The 16,290-nt window shown below is 39.1% G+C and overlaps 1 protein-coding gene across 5 annotated transcripts in view; it reads left to right on the forward strand.

The window, feature by feature from the left end:
• Positions 1-16,290, forward strand: part of MYLK (myosin light chain kinase) — a 187,910-nt gene that overhangs the window by 42,326 nt on the left and 129,294 nt on the right. For all 5 annotated transcript variants that reach the window (XM_071746633.1, XM_071746635.1, XM_071746637.1 and 2 more), the window contains exon 2: positions 6,025-6,182. In XM_071746633.1, the coding sequence (XP_071602734.1) occupies positions 6,033-6,182 (150 nt within the window). In that variant the 5' untranslated portion in view covers positions 6,025-6,032. The remainder of the gene's footprint in view (positions 1-6,024; positions 6,183-16,290) is intronic.

Consider the following 16,290-nt stretch of genomic DNA (forward strand, 5'->3'; position numbering starts at 1 on the left):
ACATTGTCTTTGGAGTTGGCAGTATTTTAGTCTTCAAAGCAACCCATAGAACATTATTGTATAAGAATAAAACATGGGGGCTGCAATAGTATTTTATTAAAAAGAGCTCCTGGAGGAATTTGAACCTGTTCTTTACTTTTTCTGTATACAAGATTCTTGCTACTGCGAAGCCTCATGGGTGACTTGCTGAGTGTGAATTCCAGGGAACTGAAATGATGGGATTTGAAGAACCTGCTTACCTCTAGGAAAATCTTTGAGATGATGGTCCTAAAAGAAATAGTAAATGAATGCAGAATTTTTTAGCTGTTATTTTAGTGAGCTGAAGTTTTAGCACAAATTGCAAGTTGATCTGTAATTCCCATTTGTGTGGGACAGTTATGCAAATGCATACTGTGGGAATCTACCCAGGGATTTCACACACATGGTATTGCCTAAACTTAAGCCTGCAAAATTTTTGGATTATGGAATTGTGCATAAAGATTTGTCATCTGATCCTCTTCTTTCTGCCGTGTTCTAATAGTCACTAGCAAATTTAGCTGAGAAAAAGACAGGACATCCAGGGATCTGGGTAGAAAATGCCATGAAAATCTGTATGACAAAAGGGCTTTTCTAGAAGCCAGGTATGTAGAGAACAGGTGAGATGATGTTGATCGTTTATGGATGACACAACATAAGAAGAAACCCCAGTCAAGTCAGCACTGATACAAAATCTCTTTTGCTCCTATAGTGTCAGGACCCACTCTGAGCCCACACTTGGCAAGACCTACAAAGAGTAGAGCACAGGCACAGCAAGATCCGAACATCACAAAAGCATGATTTGAGGACATTAGCCTCTTGTTCCCTTAGAAAAATAAAAGATCTATTTCTTTTGTGTTTCTAGCATGGCCAGTTCAAATTAGTCCTACTTGCAACAGCACAGTCTTCTTGTTATTCCCTTACCAGAGGCAATTCAAGTTAAAATTACTGGGTCTAAAGGAGAGGCAGCCTGGAATGGTGTGGCTATGACTGGTGGGGTTATGAGTCCCTCTCTTCCCGTTCTGACTTCCAACTGCTTCCCATCTCTTAATTCTACACAAGCCTTCATCACCTTTGCTGATCTTCCATAGCTGATTGTTCTCTTTACACGCTGCTTCTTGGGTGCTGGTAGCTGTCAGGAGGCAGGATACAGCCTTGGAGTGTAAGGCTGAAAAGACAGTCACAAGTCATCTGGCTGCAAAAATCAATTTCTGTAGTTTTGTGGAGAATGTGTTCAGTTACAGATTTGTATAGAAGTAGGGTATCCAGGCATTTGTATTTGTGAGAAAGAAAGAGCCTGTAGTAAAGGAAATAAGATGTGTGAAAATAAGAAAGCTGTCAAGCAGGTTTAGAAATTAAAGAATCCCTTTTAAATACTGATGGTTTTGAAGCATAGTGGATAAAATTTTTTCCCTAGCAAAACTGTTGAATTCAGAGATCTGTGTAAGGAAAGAAATAAATTTTGCCCAGTAAAGTGGAATGAGTGCCTTTTGAAACACATACACACACCCACACTGAATTGTTTATAAAAATAAGAAAGCTGTAATGAGATCCAGCATCCTGTAGATTTATGGTAGTTTTGTGCTTTTTGCTAGCTATATATGAGGTCCTCTCACTGTAGCCTGATTCCCACTCTCTAATACAGTCATCCTCACAGCACTTTTTTCTAGTAAGGAAGTACAATAATCCCAACTTTACAAATGGGGAGCTGTGGGAAAACAGAGGCTTAGTGACTTGCCTGAGGTCATGCAGGCAGCCCATTATGGGGCAGGGAATTCAACCAGGGTCCCAAACAGCAGGCAAATGCTCCAAACCCTGGGCTGTCTGTCTTTCTGCTCCTATTTTTAAAGGCTTCAAAAGATTCTATCCAGATTTCAGAGATGGTTCAGAGGTTTTTGAGGGCAGTCTGGCTAAAATAATAGAATAGCTGGACCAAGTAGAAATGTGCTGCTTAGGAGTAGAGTTGCTGTCTCAGTAAACCAAGCAGAGGTTTTTCAGCAAGCAGCTCTGTTTTCCTCTTAGTTGTAAGAGCTTTTTCTCTCATGTGCACACACGTCCCCTCTGAAACTAGTAATTCTTCTGCCTTGGAGGAAGGACTTGATGAAAAGAAATTAGCCTAGTTAAATGGCTGTGTAGGAAGCTGATGGTAAGTATTTACTAATAAAAGATAAGCAGAGGAAGCAAAACTAAGAGGTGAATTTTGGAGTGTTTGCTTTCTTGGGTTTATTTTTGTGAGCAGACTATTGAGTGACATAGATTTGTTCCCAGTGAAAAATGCTAGAAATACATTAGTCTACTTTGGTATTAGAAAGATTAGAGGGCACACTGTGAGAATTTGTAAGGATTTATGTGCTTTTTAGAAAGGATTAAGAATAAAAAAAAATCCAGATTAGAAATGCTGTCTAACCACATCACTACCTGTCAAGCCAACAGTTGTGTGGTAGTTTTCTTTTATGCTTAATACCACAGTGTTTGTATTGCAACTTCAGTTGGGTTTGGTTAAAGAGCAGTCTAGGTGCACAAAGCATGTGAAACTAAACATTACCAGTTCATGCAGCATCCTTCAAACCTTATTTAGCAGTTGCTTACACAAAAGAACAAAAATAAGCAGGTACTTTCCATAGGTTTTAAGTGTCTGCTTTATTCCCCTCTCTCAAATCTAAGTTTGAAAAAGATTTGTCTTCTGGAACCTTGTTTCTTTAAAATATTTGGATGTAGCAGTTCTGTGATAAAACCAAACTGCACAACGTGGAATATTTATTTGGCTAGGAAAAGAGTTGTTAAACATTCCATAACCTGAAAAAAAATTACTTCCTAATTACTTACTAGAAGCCTCTTCAGCATACACAGCTAATTGAAGTCAGACTGCTGAATGTGGATGATTAGACCATGATTGAATGTGGATGATTGTGTTGCTAGAAAACCTCTTGTGCTGATTTGAGCTAATATTAATTTGTAAATTCAATCCTATTTAGACACTTGATTTAGAAAAACAAATATGTGCAAGATGTGCTTATGGAAAATACTAACTCTTGCTTTATTACATGCTTTACAGTCTCACTATATTAGGTATTGATCTTTTGACAGTTTTTGACATCTTACCAAAATGGTATAGAAACGTAACTTGACCAGCAGAAGTGGCTTAGTTGTTCAGGACTTTTTCCTAGGTTTTTTTCAGGGTTTTTCCTAGTCACAGGGCTTTTCAGCTAATGCAGTTCAGGCATACCTGAGCCCCGTGATGCTTGGAGGATGAGAGTATATTGAACACTTTGTTTTCCAGGCATCTGCTCTGTTTAGGTGTTGGTGAATTTGTAGCCCCAGTGTGGAGGCTTCTGTGTATAAGCAGATGTCATGCCTAACAAGTTCCTTAAAGTCTGCCTGCTTAAGCAGTGCACTGTAGCTAAGGACTGATACTTCAGCATTTTGTCCCTATAGATCAGTCCTGTTAACATCTGCATTTAGTTAACATGTACATTTAGTTTTCTCTTCCTTCAGCTATTTTAATGGCATTGACCAAAACAGAGTTCCACTAGTATATCAAGTTTGGATTAGATTCTGGATGTTGGCTGTTGGGGTGGGGTGGTGGTCGTTGTCTTTTTGTTTTGCTTTCCATTTTATTACTCTTATAATGTTATTTTTTAAACAAAATTTATGGGTTATCTGCTTTTTACTGTTAGTTTGGTGTTGCAAAGCTGATACAGATGTGTGCAGAAGCATAGGCTTTGCATTACATTGTCTTCAGACTGAAGATTTTCATAGAATCTGTACCATACCTGGCACATTAGTGTCTCTATTGGTGGTCTGAAATTTTTATTGCAGTCAGACTGATTTGATAGTTTCCCAGAGTTTCACAGCTAGAGATACCTTGTGGATTTTAGCATCGATAGGCTATGAAAAGGTGCAGTTTAGCAGAGGGGTATGGAGCAGTTTACAGCTGTGTAATTGACTGAAAGTCTGCTGGGATAAACTCCAGTTTTCACTAAATGGAAAATTGAGTTTGGAGTCTTCTCCTTAATGAGAAAAATGGCAAATGATTCTTCATTGTAATGACCATAGCTGTGAGAGATTGCCATGCTTTGTTAGGGGGCTAAGTACTTTTGTTAGAAAGGAAACAAGTCTTGGATTTTATCTCATCTCTGGAAAACAATCAGTTTCTTCCTTATTTAAATTAAATAATGATTTCATATGGTTCTGTGATACATTAAGATGTGAAGATAATTTTTGCTTGGATTTTTTTTGGTTGGTTGGCTTGGGTTTTTTTTCTGCTTGTGTTTTAAAGAGTTGCTTGTAGTTAAGGAAATCATCTTTTTTCCATTTATGTGTCAGTCTCAGTAATTCATTTGTTAGAAATAAGATTTTCTTGGGTTTTTCTAGGTCCATACAGAGAAATGCTAACAGAACACCATTCCAGAAGAAATCTGAAGTCCACATCATCTTGAGTCTTATGAATGAGGAAGGAGATTTCAAGAACTTTTAGAAAATCTGTGTACATACATAATTTAGCTGGAAGGCCTTGCCTTCTAAACTATAGTTCCTGACAAATGCAAGCTGTGAAGCCAAAGGCACCCTCCCACACCTGAGAACAAAACTCTCTCTGAAGCTGTTTTTTTCTCTCTATTGATTGAGGAAGCCAAAACTTCCAGTTCAGATTAAACATCTAACTATTCGGCTAAAAACTTCCATGAGAGGAACTTCCCTCTTCAGGTGTTTTTGCTCAGTGTTGTGAAGGTGTTTCAGTATGTTTATGGAGCATGTCAGGCAGGGTATATGGAAAACACTGTTTTCAGACTTGAGTTTTCAAATGCACAAATATGATATTAGAGAGTAAGTCCTATTGGAAATGAATGAGTTTTATGTTTCTCTGCTTCTTAGATAACTGCAGCCTGTTCTAGGAAAGTATGCTTCATATTTTCAGAAATAATGCAGCCCTAGTTCAATTTAACCCCAGAAAAAATAATTCAAGTTTCATTGTTTACTCAAGTACTATTGTAACTTTCTTTAGAATCAGATTAATAAATACATAGTATATCATGGGTTGGTGTGTATGGCAGAGGGAGCCCACTGTTCTTCCTTGGTTTAACATGACCTATTGGTGGATCCATTTCTTAGTCTTTATTCTTTTTTCAAGTTGCCTATGAAATAGGCAATTATATACTTGGGCTTCTAATGTATGTAGATTCAAGGACTGGCAGGCAGTCAGTTTAGTACTAGGATCAGCTACCACATTTTTTTTTCCCTAGAAAACCTGAAATTTTACTTTTAAAAAATATAATAATTTTTGCTTTCTGTTGGGAATTTTGTCTAGCAGAACAATCCCCTCTGAAACAGGAATCTCTAATGAGGCCTCTGAAATGCCATTTTCATAGCATTATTAAATTTGGTCTCCATACTATTATACTAGTATATGTGCTGTAGGAGGATTTGCAGTAGAGACTTGGAATTTCTGCAAAAGTATTTGTTATGTACTAGCAGTACTTTGGTGGGAGATATCCAGATATTTCTTAAGATCTTGAAAGCATGTTATGAAAAATCAGATTTTCCACATTCCCACTTGCAACTTAAATCCAGTGCAAACAGACGGCTCTTTATTTCATAAGTACTTGTTAAACACTGGCTCTGCTTTTGAGACTTATTGATTTTGGTGTATTCCAGGCCAGGAAAATCAAAGTCACATTGTGAAAATATCCTCCTGAAAAAAGTTATTACCTTTTAATGCAGCTGTAAAGGATGACTTCTTGTTTAAGGCTCTAGTCTGGGACTGTAGTTCAAACTGAGTTCAGCTTAAGAGCGTGACCCTGACCACAACTGTAGGCACACGAGGAAGTCTTCCTGGGGGTCAGTTCCCCACCAGAAAACCCCACCTGTCACCTTAGGCTGAAGACTATCACTATGTATACAAATCCAGCATGCATATAGAGCAAGCTGCTCTGATCTGACTCGTGGCTGTTACAGTAAAGTAAGTAATCAATCATCATAGCTTCTATATTAACACTTGTTTCTCTTTTACAGTCCACACCATGGGGGATGTGAAACTGGTGACATCTACTCGAGTCTCCAAAACCTCCCTGACTGTCAGCCCTCCTGTCCCTCCTGAAGCACCAGCATTTACTCTTCCTCCTCGGAACATCCGAGTGCAGCTGGGAGCCACTGCAAGATTTGAGGGGAAGGTAAGGAACAGAGATGATAGAGGGCTTCTCCATTTGGATTTGCCCTTTCCTGAAGCTGCAAAGATAGTGATGTTGCACCTGCAACATAGGAATTTACTCATAGAATGCACCAGTGTTTACCCTCCTGAGGAGGTGGGAGCTGTGCAGGTTTGTTTCTGAGGAGAGAGGAGAGTTGCAAAACCTGAATGTGTGTCAAGTATAACCCTGCTGAGCATGTTAGGCACTGGGCTAACTATCAGTGCTTCAAGAGCAGTCTCTCAGTTGGAGAGTACATGTTTTCCTATTGCATCTTCATCTCTGCATCCCAAATCTGCCTGTTTGTGAAGGTTCATGACACATAGAACCCTGGTACAACATTTTCTTCCTAGCAGTCAAGCTAGGAATCTGTAATAGCATTGCAGCATTTTTCTGTCTCCACCTCTTGCCAGACACTTTGTTAACCTGAAAGCAAAAATATAATTTTCAGAGGAAAGACTGGGTTGTTTAAGGAAACTTGTTAACCCAAAGGGTTTAAAAAGCTGTGTAGCAGGGTATGGATCCCAGATTCTTCCCTCTCCCTCATGTTTGGTACATTGAATTGTGTTTACTGCCATCCATATTTCTGTGATGCTTCAACCCTGGCATGATCATGTTCCTTGTTCTAGGTCTCTCCCATTCTTCTCCCTTAGCCCAATTTTTTTTTTCCATGGGCTGTTGATTTCCCCTCTTCCTCTGTTTCCTTCTGTCTATATCAAGCTCTGGTTGCATACTGACAGCTATATCATCAAACTGACCACATTTTTAAACTTTGAAGTGGTAAGATTTGCCTGACAGAGGCAGGAAACTGCAGATTTACTGTAACAAAAGTGAGGACTAGAAGGAATTTGGGAAATTCATTACTTCTGAAATTCTAACTTAAACTGAGGGCCAGTAGAGGGCATCTGATATTTATTTTAATTTTTTATGCAAGAGCAGATCGGGAACTTGGATTTTTCAGCAGGAGTGGGTCAGGAAAACAATTTTTGGAGTATATGGTTGTTAAAACACAAAGCCAAAACTCAGAAGTAGTTCTTAGATTTCAGGTTTTGAAGAAAAGTTGGCATTTTTCATAGAAAGCAGATAATGTCAGTGAAAATACTCAAACCAATGATCAGGGTTTTATCAAACATTTATAAAATTTTCTTAAAAATTAGCTTACTTTTATTGTCATTTTAAGGCACCAGTCAGAAAATCTCTGTGTGTGAGATTGGTCAGTCCCAGTGAGGATTCCCTTTCTTATTGGTTTTACCTTTTAAATTTTTTTTTTATTACTATTTTTAATTTTTTGCCTTATTATTTCACCTTCCATTGTTGCAGACAGGGGAAAAATGGCAACATGTTGCTCCTTCATACTCTTCTGTATGTCTTCTTACTCTGGTTCTTACAGAGAGCAAAGCAACTGGTAAATAATAATACAATGAAATGAGTTTTGAAACATGTGATGTTGCTTAGGTGTGGTATTTCATTTCTCATATGTCCTGGCTAAAAGATCAGGTGGGATATTTCCAATTATTAGTGCACTCCACGGACTCTTTAACTATTAGTCAAATGGAAGCAATTGTAAAATATAATAACCTACAAGTTAAAGTGTCATTACTGCTTTGTTTTTTTTTTTTAAGATATGTTTTTTATTTGTGTTCTTAGTCTAGTAGCACAGGCAGGGTTAGTGGCTATGTAAAAGTACAGTTTGAAACCATAGCTTGGTAGCTGCAGTCCAGCTAGATTGCAGCCTACAAAGCTTGGATCATCTGGTCCATCTTCAGCTGGTTAGAACAATGTTACTTCTTCTGTGGCTTTAATGTGCCAGATGTTTGGAAGAACAGGATCAGAAGGACAATCTTAATAAAAACAATTTATTGTGACTTAGTAATAGAAGTAGCTGCTGAATAAGCTTAGATTTTTCTGTCCTGGAAAATAGGCTGTTGTGATATGCTATGATTGGTTATGATGGGTTGTGGTGCTGATACCCTGCTTCATCACACAGTATAAATATTGAACTAGACTCAGGCTAAAGAAAAATAAGAAGTTTCAACGTTGGCTAGACGGGAGATTTTCTTCAAAGAGTTCATCTGCAGAGGAATTTATCTTATCAGAAAGAACAAACATTTTGAGAATCCAAGACAGGATATAAATCTGATAGTGATGATCCTGTACTCTCATTAAGTGAACAAGGAAGAGAGGGCCCCAAAGTCAAACTTTTTGCTTTTCTTTCCAGCAGCATGTAGACTAAGTTGTGTGAAACAGCAAATCAAGACCAAGGAGAGTGCAGAAAAACTGAGGAATAGCCCACAAATGTAAGAAACTTGAGTTAGAAAGGAACTGGAGTTGTCCATTAACAGGAATTCTTTTTTTCTGTTCCTTCCACTACCACCTTGGTTTTCATATTAAAATCTCAGCAAGTTTATCTATATCTAACTGCAGATCAGTTTTTCAATGTGACCTCAGTGTAATAAATTAACTCATCATCTTTCAAGTGTATGAGCATGATTTTGACCTGCAGCACTGACTAAGGACTGGAGCCACTTGGTAAGGCAAAGGCAAGGTTACCTTTCCTAGATGCTCCCCTGCTGCATGGACATCTCAGTTGTTTATTAATCAGTTGCTGAGATGAATTTTTTTAAATTCTCACTGGGATGTCAAGAATATATTAACATCTGTGCTTGGCAAATGCATCTAGAAAGACTTTTTGCTGGAATTTTCCAATTTATAGATTTCCTTTTCTTGTGATGGACAGAGGTGGCAACAGAAGATTTCCACAACTGTGCACAGTTTTCTGTGTTCCTGTTTTGTTAGTATCCTGTTTATTGTTTTTTCAGAAACTACAAGCTCTGTGCTTTAAAAATATATCTAGTCTTATGTCTCAAACGCCATCCTTTTGAGAAGATGTCTTGCTTCATTTTAAGAAATTTGACTTCTAAATATTGGGCTTTTTTATCCAGCTCTAAGTTCCCACTGTAGCTGTATAGGGAGGAAGTCCATAGGAAGTGTCCATAGTAGAACCTGTCAGTAATTCAAATGTTGCCCTAACTCCACTCCTCTTCCACCTACCCCCAGCTTAAGGGTTGCTCTCAGCCTGAATTGGCCCATCCTTGTGTTAAGGCTCAGGTTACACTTTTACTTGGGTTTGTGAGCCTTCTCATGTGCTTATTAAGATGGCAAGCTAATCCTCCCCTTTCTGCATTTAGAAGCATTGAAAAGTTCTGCCATGACTGCCTGGGAAAGTCTTAAAAAGCAGGTTGGTTCCCTGCAGCCACAAAAACCCCAATGGGACCCTGGAGTCCTGGTGATGTGTGTAGGTGAAGAGGGCAGCAGGATGGAGAGACCTCAACAGGACTCTGTGCTGTGACTTCCAAAAAAAGGAGTCAGTGAATGTTTGTGGTCTCATCCTGTTTTCTCCATTCCATGTTAAACTCTGTACAGAAAGATCCTTTAAGGCATATGGGAAATTATTTAGGTTTCTGCAGCAAACTGATAAACAAGCTGAGAACAAACAATGAGACCCTTGACTGCTCCATAACCACTGACCCACATTGTCTTTCCCTCCCTATTTTAAGCATTGTGTTCCGAGACCAATAAAATAGTCTGCAGCAGGGTTGTTGCTACATCAAAACTATATTCTGAACTCTCCTGGCTCTCTGTCGTAGTGTCACTGAAATGTCAAGCCATAAAATAAATAACAGGTCAGAGAACCATCAGTTTCTAACAAACCCTGGCCAGGGTGATATTAACCTATGCATTTGATTGCTGAAAACTGTTAACTCAGACTGGTTTGGCTGCACACATGTATAATTTTTGAGAATAATATTGATGGTCATTAATTTTATGAGCCTAAAGGATACTCATGCTACAGCTCTGCTTGAGAGAAACAGCCAAATGTCATGCTACAGACCACAAACTGATTGCCTAAGGCTCAGGAAAGAATTTTTCTCCTTGGATAAAGCATTGAACAGTTGTCAGCAGTGCAATATGTATTGGTTTTCTGCTTCATGTGAACCATCTTATGTGGTCCATTGCCAGAACTGAGATATCAGCCTACTAAACCTAGTCTGGTATTCTAATCCCAAAGAGCCAGATTTCATGTACTGACTGTAATTCATAGTTTTGAGTAGATGTTGGGCTACTTAGTGCAGTTTGATGCTCACTGAGTAGTTAGTATTCTACTCTTCCCCTGGTAAATTTTAAGGCAAGCCAGGTGAGTGTCATGTCCTGCTTCTTTTTAATGTGCTTTCTGCTTGTCCTTCTACCACTCTGCTGTTGCAACACCCTACCTGTACCTCTCAAAATCAGTTAAGTCAAATGATGTGCATCAGTCTGCCAACTTCTGATTGACTTTTGCTGCTGGTGGTTGCACAGGTACTCTGAAATGTTGTGCCCAAGGCAATAAACTGTGACCAAGCAATGAGAAACAAGAGGCAATGGAAAGATTGACAGTGATCCTGCCATCTCTTCTGAGATAGAGAGGAGACCCATTTATGTGGTGGGTTATGAGATAAAGAGTAGAGGAACATTAAGTGTTGATGGGAAACACTCCTACAGAATTTGTAAATCCTTTCAACTACCTGCTAACAGCAAGACTGAGATCTAACAGCATTTTTTTACTGTGACTCCCACACCAGTTTTACATGGCAAAACCTTTGTTATCTTTTCTTTGAACTTGAAGAAGCAATCTGTACTCCAGTTCCAAGCCTCAGTCAGCAGGCACTGCAGAAGCATATCTTAATGATATTGTACATCTAGATTTGAGATGGCAGGAGCTGAAACAAGGGAAGTCCATATGAGAGGTGATGACATGGCACAACATCCTCTGCTGTCAGCATGAGATGTTTGCTGTTACAAAATGTACCAGGCAGATAACTGCATGAAGCTGCCAGTGGTTTTGGGTCTGCTCTTTCGGGGGGGGTGCCTGTTCTGAGCCATAAGAGGAAGAAACTCAGGAAAGATCTGTGTTTTCACAGGAGGCAGTTGTCTGATGAAAGTGAAGGCTGTGGGAGGATTTGTGCTGATCTGTAAAGATGCTGTGATACTCCCAGAAACCTCATATGAAATACTAAGGCACATTTTGGGGAACAAAGCATAGAAAAAGTTGTTGATTTGACTGGAGATTTTATCTGATCTTTCCATGTGCCAGTGAGCATTCTTGGAAAAATGTGGTGTGTTTAGGAGTTAACATTTTGTATAAAGCACACATTGGACTATAGACAAGTGAAATAAAAAAGGAAAATAAACCTGTTAGGTGGCTGTGTACAGCTTGTGGCACATCTTTTCTTATGTTTGGATCATCCATTGCTTTTTTTACCTCTTTGGTTTAATCAATCTCCCATTACAGTAATTTACCACAGTGCTGTTTTTTTACTCCATTTATGTGGTCTTATATGTGATGCATGCATCATTTTACTTGGTTTTATTTCATTGTATAAATCTCTATTGGTGTATAGAAACAGTGGCTGAAAAGGGTTTCAAGTTTAGACAAGGGCAAAGTGGGAGTGGATGCTCTGCTGGTAAAGTAGTTAAAGTGGGATTAAGTCAAAATTACTCACTGACATAGTGTCAGCTACACCCAAAATTACTCAAAGACACTTCCCTTCATAAGCTTCACAATCAGCCAAGTGTTGGCTCCCATTTTCCCTGCCTTTCTCATATGTCCTTTGGAAAAAACTGCAGGTATGCAAATTGCTGCTCAAAAAATGTGTTGCTTTTAGACAGGAGTGGTGCTCTATAAGCTCCAATCCTTTCACTCTCTTTATCTCGTAATATCACTTCATACCTCTTTCTTGTCACCTATGGCAACCATAGTTATACTCAGGACTTTCCAGATAAAATATTTAATCATTCCTTGAGTAGCCTCTGTGCAGTGCTGGGTGATGATTCTCATGAGTGCTGGATTTGGTACACAGTCCAATGCAACTGAGCTGTGCATTCACTGAGACAACAGCCAGGATTTCTGGATATTTGGCAGCAACGTTTGGTCAGAACTTTTGCAGAGCTACTTCAAGCTGCCAGACATTCAGAAATCCTAGGCAATACTGACTATTCTCAAATTCCACCTAAACTAAATATCTAAGTTGGAAAGAGGCCATGACTGGGGAAGATAGGATATCATATGATAACCCTGTTCTCAGCTGCCATTTCTCAGGGTTGATTTTTAATTTTTTTTATAACTGAGCCTGGTTTTAGTGACCCACCCACCCCCAACCTGTGGAAAAAATGTGTCATTTGCCACTATCATGTTTATTATTCTGCTTGCTTTCTATCTTGTTTCTCACCTTAGTGGTTTATCTGTAACCAGTTGGTTACAGTTCTCTGCTGCTCTGCATAGTGACAGAAAGACTGACTCCCTGTCCTTTATTGTTTTGATACTAACAAATGAATGTAAAGGATCAGCAAAAACTTTTTTTTCAAGGATGGTAACAGTAATAAGAGATTTTTACAATTTTTTTTTTACAATTTTTACAATTAATATAAATATGGCACTAAAGAGGATCTTTATTTATTTTGTGTATTATCTACCCACATCACCATTTTTTTAGCTGAAGCCAGGCTGTGCATTTGTACTGCTCTTTTTCTCCCTAGTTTTTCATTAATATGCTTCTAATAATTATTATTTTGAGGTGGAAGCAATAAAAATCAGATAAGGAACCTGACAATGAAATTCTGTATGATTTAATTGCATCTATCTGCATCAAGTTCAAGTTAGGAGAACCAACAAACTGTTGTCTCTGAAAAGTTTATTGTAGATCAACTACTTTGTGATCAGTCACTAATGTGATGTATTATTGAAAAGCATGGTTTTCTGTCAGCTGAAGAAGATAAGTGTGTTTGTTTAAAGATTTATCCATAGGGATGGGTTATTTTATGCTAGGGTTGATTTTAAAGAAAATTTTCTTCATTATAGGGATTTTCAGGTTTACTGGGTTTTTTGATAGTCCTTTAATAGAAGTCAGACAAAAACTTCCTGAAGTGTACTGACAAATTTGCAGAGGAAAAGGAGATAAAAAATATTCATATTTTGGTGGAAAGGAGTTTCAGACTTCACAAAAATAATGATGGAATAAATACCACGAATAATAATAGATTCCATTATCTAGGGATAAGATAAAAAAAACTGAAAAAGCAGCAGAAGAAAAATCTAGCAGTTTCCCAAGGGAAACATCTGAAATAGCTGAACAGAGATATTTTCTGAGATTATATCTGTGTAAGTCAGGATAGAAGCACTCAGTATAATTCTTATTTTTCTTCTCCCATGATGGTTAATCATGAATCTCCCACATTTCAACAGATCTTATTATAATCTTGAATTCTGCTTTTAATTTGAAAAATACCATAATTTTTTCCAGGCTAGACTCCATTACTCCTCTGAGCCAGGGTCTAAGTCTTTGTTGTGGTCAATTCCACTGGCAATAAAACTCATCATGTAGCATTATGATTTCTTACTTAAACAAATGTTCTTAGTAGTATGTGAAATATGAGTTCAACTTATTGTTATGGTGTTTTAAATTTGTTTTTTGGGGGGAATTTTTCATTTGAGTTCTTTCATAGTCATAACAGGCTTAAAGGGTAAGAAGACCTAGTAACTGGGAACAGTGTGAGCAGTTGTTTTTCTTTTCCTTGTGCTGCAGTAGCCTACAGTGTTGTGAGAATTATGAAATGGGGAAAAGTTTTTGTTTGGTTTGGGGTTTTTTGGGTTTTGTTTGTTTGCTTTTTGTTTGTTTGGGGGTTTGTTTGTTTTCTTTGTTGTTGGTGATTGCATTTATTATTCATTTTTTGTTTGTTTTGGTTTTCCTGCCTTCCAGAAGTATGCCTCTAGCTGAAAAGACTTTAAATTTCCTTGTATTAGTTCACCTGAGAGGTAGGATATACTTCTAATCAGACATGCATTTGGTTAACTGGTAATGGATTTGCTTTCTCCAGCACCTTGTCTTTGTCTGGCTGATGGAACCACAAAGGTCAGGGAGGGCTTCAGAGCATGTGAAATAGCAGAGTATGCAGTGGACTGTCTAGAAATCCATCCCTGAGAGTTTGACTTAAATTACACCAAAGGACATCGAATCACATTTTTTGGGTATAGTTCTGCTTTTACCCTGGTGAAAAAGAAAAGTTGTTAATAGACAGCAAGCCTGATGCATTTAGAATCTTTACAGAAGGCCACATGTGGAGAGGGTTTCTAATCAAAACACATCATTACTCATTGAGGTTTTGCTCAGTCCACACTCACTGTAGCACCTAGACTCCAAAGCTAAAAATTTCTGCATTTGACATGTTATTTGGCTCTGTTCACTCCTGGATGCAGTATGATGTTTGGAGACCTACTGGGCAAAACCAGACAACATACTTTTTTTATGTGTAACATCTGGACCTCCTAGCATCTAAGTGCATGCTGAAAAAAAATAACATTGCTGTGGATCTTGTACAATTCAACCCACTCATGAAGGAAAAAAAAAAACCAACAACACTCTGTCTGACAGGGAGCAGCAAGGGCTGGCTGCTTCCCAAAGGAAAACAAGCCAGAAACCAAGGGTGATCCATGCCTGGGCTGTGCCATCACCAGTGGGCCACAGTCCCACAGGCTCCTAACACAGCAGGCAGCCCCTGTGCTCTGACAGAACCTCTTGTTGGGCCCAGACATGGCAAGCAATGAACCAGGCTCAGAATCTAGCCACAGGGTACAGTCAGCAGGAAAAGTAGGCAAGGCCAGATTGTCCTTCTGTAGCTGCCCAGTTCAGTTTACAGTGTTCAGATTATAAGACTTTATCATTGAGTTACTGAATCTCTAGCAGGTGCCTGCAACAGGACATAATTCTGTGTCTAAGCTGCCAGAGTTCATGGTTTAGTGTCTGGGGACAAAACCACCTTTCTCAGCGCTGCCCCTGTACTCAGCGCTGGTGAGGCCACACCTCGAGTCCTGTGTCCAGTTCTGGGCCCCTCAGTTCAGGAAGATATCGAGGTCCTGGAGCAGGTCCAAAGGAGGCAACCAGGCTGGTGAAGGGATTCGAGCACAGATCCTATGAGGAGAGGCTGAGGGAGCTGGGGCTGTTCAGCCTGGAGAAGAGGAGGCTCAGAGGAGACCTCATCACTCTCTACAACTCCCTGAAAGGAGGTTGGAGCCAGGGGGGGGTTGGTCTCTTTTCCCAGGCAACCCTCAGCAAGACAAGAGGGCACGGTCTCAAGTTGTGCCAGGGGAGGTTTAGGTTGGACATTAGAAAGAATTTCTTTACAGAGAGGGTGATCAAGCATTGGAATGGGCTGCCCAGGGAAGGGGTGGATTCTCCGTCCCTGGAGATATTTAAAAAGAGCCTGGATGTGGCACTCAGTGCCATGGGCTGGGAACTGCAGTGGTAGTGGATCAAGGGTTGGACTTGATGATCTCTGAGGTCCCTTCCAACCCAGCCAATTCTATGATTCATGATCTTTAAGCCAAAAGCCATCTGAGTTCATAGCTCAGCATAATATGTGAGTACACGTTTCTGTTCTTCTCTTATGTGGAGGAAATAATCTTTGGAAAAAGAGAGATGTTGAAATGTTGGTGGAGGGCTTGACAAGGCAGATATGGCCATTCCTGCTGCTGTCAGAGGTTTTGTGTCAATGCTCTGCACAAGGAGGAGCCAGAAAACCAAGGCATTCCAGTGACTGATCATCCCTGAAATCACTGGTCCAGTATAAGGGCCTCAAATTACCTTCCTGAATAGGTTGAATTTATTCTTCTAGGAAATTTGACAGTCAGGTTATAGTTTGGGAGTTAAATCATGTTTATTAACTCTCACATTAGAAACTTTACTTCTGGTTTAGACTTCCCACATTAAGGATATGCTGTAGTGAGACTCTAGAGATGGTCTAAGCTCTTACACCTTTTTCCTTCAGAGGAGTTTTAGGAACATACAGCACTCTGCATGTTGGAGTGAAAACCTGGAAATGTTCCATTAAAAAAAAAATCTTTTTCTAGGCTGGTGTTGAAGATGGCTTTATTCTCTCTAAATCACCGCATTGTTGTAAACTTCTGGTCAGACAGAACAATTCTTGTCTTCTGAAAATGTTGTGGCTACAACTGGTAGAAATTCCAAGTCAGCTTTGCATATTTTTATTGCTTATCTAGAGA

The sequence above is a fragment of the Heliangelus exortis genome, chromosome 6 (genome assembly GCF_036169615.1).
Source record: "Heliangelus exortis chromosome 6, bHelExo1.hap1, whole genome shotgun sequence".
In the NCBI taxonomy this organism is placed as follows: domain Eukaryota; kingdom Metazoa; phylum Chordata; class Aves; order Apodiformes; family Trochilidae; genus Heliangelus; species Heliangelus exortis.